Raw genomic sequence first — 9416 nt, forward strand, 5'->3', positions numbered from 1 at the left:
AATGAATCTAAAATGCAAAATTTTGCTTGGGTGTACTTATCTTCCAATTTTAAGAAGAAGTAGGGCCAAACACAATTTTAATAAAGCTCTTTCTAAAAGAAGTACCTTATTTGTAAAGAAGAAAACCACCTAGAAGTGACTTTTAAAATAAGGTGTTGGAACCAACTTCAAACCAACTTATACGACACTTTTGATGATTGGTTTACCTCTCGATTCCCACATGGTACATTTTTTCTTTTATTTTATTATTTATTGTGTATCTCGTTTCAAATTTTGCTGGTGCCCACCCAGCTCAAAGCATTAAATATTTTAGTTTTTTTTTTTTACAATAATTAAAAATGCCATCGAAATATGTATATCTAGCAGCCCAACGACTTTATTTTCTAATCATTTCTCCTTCAGAAAATTTATAATAATTTCAGTCGCAACGTATAGAACTATCGTTTTTTTTCTTTTTTCTGAGGAACGTATAGAACTATCTAATGTTAGAGTTTTTTTTTTAGGAAAATATTATAGTAATATATACACGTTAGGTTATCTAAATTTTTGACCAGATATATCAAAATGATTAAATATGTTACAAGTGAATTATTATCTAATAATACTATACTTTATAATATTATTAAAATATAACACAAACTATGATACTTTTTTTTATATTATAGTTATAGATTATTATTGAATTCTCTTCAAATAATTACTCTTGTAAAATATTTTGTATGTGTTTAATAAAATTATTTATGAAATTTTATTTATCACATATACAAAATTCATATGTTTTCCATATTTATCAATTATGATCAAGACTTTCAATAAAAATTATATATAGAAAAAAGTTTGTCTAGTATATGTATCCAGTCCAAAATAGACCATCATATTTTTAGTAAACTTTGATAAAATGTTATTTTTATTTTCAGTTTTTTATTATTATAAAATTTATGCTTTACCCTAATTTTTTTAAAACAACTATAAATTGCAAATGTCCATCTTAGGACTATTTTTGAGAGGACTCTATTAAACATTCCTAAAAAGTTTTATTAATTAAGTTGGAAAAATAACAAATACCAAATGACTTTAACTTTAACTTTAAAGTTTTAATTTTCAACTTTATCATCAAAGTAACTTTTAGACCTCAAAAAAGTAGGGCCAAACACACCCTTATTCATAAGACTAAAATAAAAATATGGTTGAGGAGTTGAAATTAAAATATGTCAATCAATAATATATCATGTTTGCCCCGGTTGAAGATATTGCTGATGCAATCAAATTGACGTAAAACTCCCTCCAATTCCTATTATAAGTATCTATGATTTATATTTTGTTACGTTAATAATAATTAGGCTTAAATGCACTTTTCACCCCCTATGTTTCAAAAAGTTGCGATTTTGCCCTCGTTAAAAAAAATGATATTTTGACCCCCTAACTTTTGGCCCTCTTTTGATTAGCTGATTTTATGCCAATTTCTCAGTCTCTGATGGTGTAAACTGACATGGGGATAGAAGGATGCTGATAAGTGGAGTCCAAACTTGCATGGTGTCCAAACTGACATGATAAGTGGAGTCCAAACTGATAAGTGGATCCTTCTTTAGAGGGGCCAAAAGTTACACCATGTCAGTTTGGACCCCACTTATCAGCATCCTTCTATCCCCATTGCTAGTTTACACCATCAGAGACTGAGAAATTGTCATAATCTCCATTAAAATCAGCTAATCAAAAGAGGGCCAAAAGTTAGGGGGTCAAAATATCCATTTTTTTAAAAAGGGGCCAAAATCGCAACTTTTTGAAACATAGGGGGTGAAAAGTGCATTTAAGCATAATAATTATTTAGCTACTCTAAAATAATTTATTTGTCAAAAATTGGTAGAAACATGATGTTAAAAGATTGTCATATGATTGATCAACTTATTTCATCTTATTTTGACACTTCTAGTCTCTTCAACAACTACAAAGAGAGTTTTGTTAGCAACAATTTTTTTGCAAATGAGTCGGGCACGAATCTAAGTTAAGCAAATCGGGGGCAGCTGACCCCAATAACATTCTAATTTCTTCATAAGTTTTTGAGTAAATTTAATTTTTTTTTAGGTAAAATTAAGTGTTTCCCCCACAAAAAATTATTGAATAATGTAAGTTGTGAATTCTTTAAACAATGTGTTAAAGACACTTATTAGCATGACCAAAAAAATATTCAATAAAGAATTCACAAAAATAAAATTTATCTTGTAATTACAAGTCAAAGTAGTCTCAAAGTAATATACAATTACATCACTTTTTAGACAAAAGTTACTTACTCTAGTTGCTTAAACAATGTTGTAAAGGCACTTGTTAGCATTTTGATTTTTTTCATATTTTTTTGGTCAATTACAAAGAGATATATTTTACTCCCAACATTTCAAAATGAATGTCGTTTAAGGTTTTTACACATAAATTAAGAAATATAATAATGATGTCAAAAGACATGACAATTTATTAAACTAACCTTATTTACTATTGGTGCAAGTCTTTGGAAGTAGTGTACACTCAATTAATTAGAAGGTACAATTGGAAGTAAAATAATCGCAAGAGACATTCATTTTGAAACATTAACTGAAAATCCTGGATCCGTAACTGAAATGAGTTACTTTGCTTTGATGGAGACATTACTTATATGTCGAATACAATTTGATTTCTTGAATCATCATTAAACTCAACATAGTTAGTGTCATTTTTTTTCATGTGTCCACAACCCTACAAATAATTTGTATGTATACAAGTAAAATTATTATGTTTTTTCTTTTACGTATAAGTTAATTTAATATATTTGATCGTACCTGATCAGAAGGTGACGGCCGGTGCTTTGAATGCGGTGGTTGTGACGGTGGTGGAATGCGCCAGAATGCTTCCTGGAGCGGATGGGGGGTGTGTACCTGCAGGCACCCCGACGCTCAAGTCAGTAGAGATTAGAGAGTGACGGTTTAGAGGGAAGAAGAGATTCTACCTTGGGGACTGCATTGAGTCCTCTATTTATAGAGGTGGAGGGCTGCAAAGCAGTTGTAATGGCACACCTGGTTCTGGCGGTTACGAAATCGTGGGAAGTGTAACTGCCAGAAAGTTTATTGCGGGAACGTGCACAGAGACGTTGTGGCTCGTTTGAATCGGTCTCGCTCGCTCCATGCACCCCCTCGCGGAGAGGGGGTGTGTTGCAAGTAATGTTGCCAAACACAGAATTTGGGCTTTAGATTGTATTGGGCCTAAGTAATGGGCCAAAGATCCTTTTAGCCGGTCCAGAACAGTAGCCCCCCAAGTCGCTACTCTTGCTGAAGAGTGATGACTTAAGTGTGGGCGTTTTGATCATTCGTGACCGACCGCATGAGGAGGTTTGTTTTTGCGCGCCCTCTCGTTCGAGGATGGGATGAGTCTTGCTCGCCAGACTTGAAGGCATCTTCGACTCAGGGAGTCACTTGCGAGGACAGTGGAGAGTGTTAAGAGGGTTGGGCGAGCAGACTCGTTTTCCTCAGAACTTCATTCGCCCTATACCTGAGTAAGTTTGCCAGAGTGATGAGTTATATTCGGAATTTTAGTGTTCGGTAACGCTAGATCAGACGGGAGGATTCCCTCGTCAAGGAGTTTGGTCGAATGTCATTCCGCAATTAATGCCCACGTCTCGAGGGAAAAACTAAAGAGACATGACCTTTGGTTTCTGCATCACACGTGTAAAGGCTATTGTAGTACTTGAGTACCTATAGTCTGTAGAGTGTTCTCGGTTTGTATTTTCCAGGTGCTATCATCACCGTTGATTTAATCCTGACGTTCAAGGAACCTCTACGGATGATCAGGGCCTTTAGATGAATGGTTTGATCGAATCTGGACCGTAGGAGTGTTACTTGAAGGCAGAGTTGCACGTGAAAGGCTGTATTGGATAGAACATCGCGATTTTTGAGTGGTTTATGAAATGAGTATAAATAGTTGAAACGTTGTTTGGAACGTCACCGCGTTTCATTTTCTCAGAGACTTAGAGGATTTTCTCCAGAGTTCTTTCAAAGGCGAAGTCTTTCCAATCCTTCAACTTTTCGCTTCCAAGTTCAATCCATTCATCGTAACAGGTAATGTTCTGATGACTTCATCTCTATGTTTTTGTGCTTCTGATTTCTTTAGTTTCTGCTCTTTTTAGAAACCGTAGGGATGCATGCCTTTAGGGCAGAAGTGATTCTGACTCGGTGGTTTTCGCCGTTGGCTATGGCGGTTTCCACTGTGCATCAAAAGTTTTTAAGATATGCTGTCTATTTTCTGTATGTATTTAGAAGAACATTTGCGACAGGCTTTGGCTTCATCCATAAGTTTTGGGTTTGTTCGCCGGGAGTTGGCCTCCTCGATGCGTGAATTAAATCTGTTGTTTTCTTTTACCCTTTATCTTCTAGTGGTAGCGCTCAATCCCTTCCTTGTCGTGGCCGGCCTGATCGGTGAAGGAAGGGTGGATCTGAATGTTGGATTCACTTTTTCCCTTGCTTTTTCAGGTCTTTCATGGTGAACGAGGAAGTTGTTGTGTCTGCTGCTTCGTGGCTGGGAGAAGAGCCTTTGGAAACGGAATCTGTTTTTGCTGCCGATGGCGTGGGTGAGGTGCCCTTTGGGACCATCGGTGAAGTGGAGGACTGGGAGTTGATTCTTCTGAGCATGTCTGACCAGGTGTGTTCAAAGTATGAAAACCATGTCTTTCCCATGTATGAAGTGGTTTTCAAAGACATGGGTTTCTGGCTCCCTTTCTCTAACTTCTAGCGAGAGATACTTCATTGGACTAAGCTATCCCCCACTCAGATCCATCCCAACTCTTATGCCTTTATGAGGGCCTTCGAATTGTTGTGCGACTATCTCCGTATTCCTGCTTCCAAACCCATAAGATATTTGAGATATTCGCTGGGAAAGTCCGAAGTATCAAAGAGCGCTTCTTTTTGGTTCGGCCAAAGAGTATAGCCGCTTTGGATAACCTCTTGGAGGTTGCGAAGGATGGTGTTCAGGACCGCCGTCCCTTCTTCCATTTATGTTGGTCTCAGGACCACTTTGCCTATGAGCCGAGGGACTTTGGTCGGACCGTTGCCAACCTTAGCGACGAGGAAAAAGGCCTGCGTCAACAACTTTAGGCCTTTGTTCAGTCTCTTCCGCGGAGGGTTAAGACTAACAAACAGGGAAACCCATTGATGAGTGCGGACGGGACCCCAGTAACAGAGCCTCACCTCATCAATACCCACGAGTTGTTGACTTCTGAGGACTTTGAGGATTGCCTTGGTAGTTTATCTTCTCTTTTCGTCTTTTATTTGCTTGCTCATTTGCTTTATTCTAGTTTTGTTTCCCCTATTTGATGGAATTTCCTTTTCTATGTTTTGTAAGAAAAATGAAAGATTTGGGGGCTCTCGTGAATGCGGCGCAAGAAGATCTCTGCCAAGAAGAGGCGTAAGAACATCCAGTCTCTGGAGCACCTTATAGCTGGTTTTGGCCCCAGCTCAACCTCTGGCCCTGTGGTGGACTTGGAAGGTGAGGACCCCTCTGAAGAGCTGGCGCAGGAGTCTGCTAAGAGGCAAAAGGTGAGAGCGTCCTCCGAGGAACCGGTCATACCGATTAAAGCAGTTCCCGTCCGTTCTGAGAAATGAGACTTCCTCCAGCTTATGAGAGTATGGTCCGAGCCGTAGCTATGCGGTCCCCAGTCGATGCTCGCCTTTTGGATGACGAGGCTTAAATTGAAGTAAGTCAGTTGAGGTGGGATTGCTTACCCTTCGGCAGTCATTATTTTGATGTAGTGAATGAATGGCTGGAGAGTTTTGCATGCCCCTGCGATCTTGCTGCGTTGACTTGTTAAAATCATAGTTCCGCTTGTTTCTTCCCAGGTACTTAGTCACTTTGCTTGGAAAGTTCTACCTTTGCGTTGTTTTGCGAGGAAGAGTTCGGGCAGGAGAGTTCTAACTGTTATGCGGAGTATTAGTTAGAAGTATTGCACGTCCAAGAGATCGTTTATCTGAGCGTGTGTCCAAAGTTGTGTTTCGGACGTGTAACAGCGGATGAACGAAGAAATCATTCTAAGTTCAATGCACTAAGGCGTGAATCACCCATCGCGAGCTGGGGTTCTACCTAACATGCCGAGCAATGATGTCGCAGCGGTAAGCGTACATACTGAGGAGTAAGAGAATTTGTTGTGTAAATTTCACTCATCCTTTTTCTTTTTGGATTCAGAGTGGCACGACTTTCCTCTTCCGTTCACTTGCTCATTAGGAGAGCGAGAAGTTCATTGTGTAGAACTAAGTATGTACATTAGAGTAAATTGGCGTTGTCTGCCATCTAAGTGTAATACTTTTTGAGTTTTTCGGCATTCCAAGTCCTTGGAATTGCGTTTCGATGGAGATCTTCGAGTCCGTAAGCCCCCGTCCCGGTTTTCATTCAGATTTTGTAGAGTTCGTCCCAGTTGGCGGCGAGTTTCCCCTCTTCAGTATCCTTCTGGTTTCGTCGGAGAACGAGGTCGCCTACTTCAAATTCTCTCTTTATGACTTTCTTGCTGTGGCGAGCAGCAATTTTTTTTTTTAGCGCTGCTTCTCGCAAGGCAGCATTTGTTCTTACTTCGTCGACAAACTTGAGCTCTTCTCATAGATCCGCCGTGTTGGCCAGGAAGTCGGTGTTGGCGTCAGTTCGCCATGTGAGTTCTGTTAACTCAATGGGTATGACTGCTTCTGTCCCGTATGTGAGCCGAAAAGGTGACTCGCCAGTGGTGGAGTGGAGAGTAATTCTATAGGCCCAGAGGACTGCGTGCAACTCTTCATCCCACTGGGATTTTGTTGGATATTTGTATGTTGGCTTCACTTTTGCCTAAAACAAATATTCAAGTGTGATGTTGGATACGATGTTCCAACATCCTGGCAAGGTTCAGTGTGACCTGTTCCTGTGTCTTGATTTACGCACGCGTTTTATATTTAAGGAATCCACGCCTTTATTCTTGTTGGTCAAGCTGCGTGCTTTTAGTACAGAATCAGATCGTTTGTGATTTCCTAAGATTGTGCTATTTAATTAGGAAAGTTTTGGAGGTGATCAGGATGTTTCTAATTATGTGCCTACATATTAGGAGTTTCCTTTTCTGGTTCTGTTGTTCGTGAAATGGATCACCGAATTGTTCGAAAGCCCAACAAGTTTACTGACCCGTATTGCTTCAGTATAAATATAAGACTACAAGACCTAATTCATTCATCGAAGCCATCATTTGAAGATTAGATCATTTTAGGGTTTTGAGTCTTTTGTTGTGAGCCTTTCGTGTATCATCTTGATGCATGCTAAGGACTGTGTTTGAGTTGTAATTTGTTCACTACTCTGAAGCTTTTAAGCAAAGAGTTAGGTAGTTTCTGTACTACACCAAAGCTGTGAAGCAGGTTGTTTTGTTTTGAAGGTAACTTCATCTTTGATTGTGTCTGTAAACTGAGAATCACAGGGGCTGTGATTGTGTTGTAGGGAGTGAGATGGGATCTCAGATCTAGGAGTTCCTAGGTTGAAGTCAATACGGGTAGGTCCTAGGTCTTTAGTGTAAACTAGGAGTTTGTTGAGAGCTAAAGAATAAGGACTACACTAGTGGATTTCCGTCCTGGCTTGGTAGCCCCCAGAGTAGGTGACGTTGCACCGAACTGGGTTAACAACTCACTGTGCCATTTACTTTCTTGTCTTTTATTTTGTTGTTTTATTTATGTCCACTGCTAGCACGATGTTCTAAACATCTTATTCAACAATCGTAATATGTGCTAAGTGTTGGAACATCTCGTAGAACATTGTGTTGCTAGCCAGCCAGAATTTCAGTTTTGGCCACGTCTAGCCTTCTTCGTATCCCTCGTAGAATGACCCTGTTTGCAGCCTCGGCGAGGCCGTTGGCTTGAGGGTGTTCGACAGAGGTGAAGCTTTGTTTCATGCCGATTATCCTTAGGTAGTCTTGAAACCTTTGGTCCGTGAACTGTGTACCATTGTTGGATATTTCTAAAGCCGGTACTCCAAACCTTGCTAGGATGTTCCTTTTGAAGAAACGGAGTACGTTTTTAGCCGTGATCTTAGCCAGTGGTTCGGCTTCGATCCATTTTGTTGAGTAGTCAATGGCGACTACCAGATATTTTAGCTGTCCGGTGGCTTTAGGGAATTGTCCCAGAAGGTCGATACCCCACCATGCAAAAGGCCAAGGGGAAACTAGGGACGTTAGCTCAGCGGGGGGTGCTAGGTGCATAACCCCGTGTCGCTGGCATTTGTCACAAAGGTTCACGTAATCTTGGGCGTCTTTTAACATGGTGGCCAATAGTATCCAGCCCGTAGGACCTTTTTTGCGAGAGCTTTGGTGCCAAGATGTTGTTTTCAGATGCCTTCGTGGATGTCGGCGAGGACTTCTTGGGTCTCGTTAGGTCCCAAACACTTGATAAGTAGTGTAATGAAACCCCTTTTGTATAAGGTTCCTTCCACTAAAGCGAATGAGCAGGCCCTTCGTTTCAGCCTTGTTTTTTCGTGCGGATCGGAAGGGAGTTCCCTATTTTCTACGTATCGAGAAATAGGTCCCCTCCAATCTTGCATCCCGATGATCGAATTGATCTCTTGAGATTGAGCTCCTTTTTCTTGGATGCTCGGTTTGTCGAGAACCTCCTGTATTACGGTTTTGTTCCCGCTTGCAGTTCGCGTAGTTGCGAGTTTTGAAAGAATATCTGCCCGAGTATTTTGTTCGCGAGGAATGTGAGTTACTTTGACAGTTTCGAATTCTTTCATCTTCTCTAGTACTAACTGGACATACTTTTGGAGGTGGTTTTCTTTCACCTGGAACTCTCCCGTGACTTGGGAAGCCACGAGTTGCGAGTCGGTAAAGATTTTGACCTTTCTGGCCCCTAGGTCTTGGGCGGTTCGTAAACCAGCCAGGAAGGCTTCATATTCTGCAGTGTTATTGGTTACAGGGAAAGATAAAGCAAGAGAAATTTCGACAACGATACCTTTGTTATCTACTACGATTATTCCAGCCCCGCTTCTCTTGGAGTTGGATGATTCGTCTACGAAAACGGTTCATTGCTCGGTGTTATCCTCAGCTGGGAAAGTCATTTCGGCGTGCAAGTCGGCGAAGGCCTGCGCCTTCAGTTCCTTTTTGGATTCGTAATGTATGTCGAACTCGGATAGCTCGAGTGACCACTTCATCATCCGACCAGCTACATCAGGGCGACCCAAGATCTGTCTGATGGGTTAGTCTGTTCGGACTATCACCGTATGAGCTAGAAAATACTGCCTCAGTCTTCGGGCCGCTGTGAGGAGTGCGAGAGCTACCTTTTCGATTCTCTGGTACCTCGTTTCTGGCCCTAGCATCGCTTTGCTGGGTGAAGTAGACTGGTTTTTATCCCTCCGTTGTTTCTCTGATGAGTACGGCGCTTACCGTGTCAGAAGAAACGGAGAGGTATAAGTAT

At 40.7% G+C, this 9416-nt stretch overlaps 1 protein-coding gene across 1 annotated transcript; it reads right to left on the reverse strand.

Moving 5' to 3' along the window:
• Positions 1-8334: 8334 nt before the first annotated feature.
• On the reverse strand, positions 8335-8736 carry LOC146918064 (uncharacterized). The gene has a single exon (XM_085721990.1). The coding sequence runs from the start codon at positions 8734-8736 to the stop codon at positions 8335-8337; it is 402 nt and encodes a 133-aa protein (XP_085578116.1).
• Positions 8737-9416: the final 680 nt, after the last annotated feature.

This window comes from Medicago sativa, chromosome 6 (genome assembly GCF_051527215.1).
Source record: "Medicago sativa cultivar Bolivia chromosome 6, Bolivia_mono, whole genome shotgun sequence".
In the NCBI taxonomy this organism is placed as follows: domain Eukaryota; kingdom Viridiplantae; phylum Streptophyta; class Magnoliopsida; order Fabales; family Fabaceae; genus Medicago; species Medicago sativa.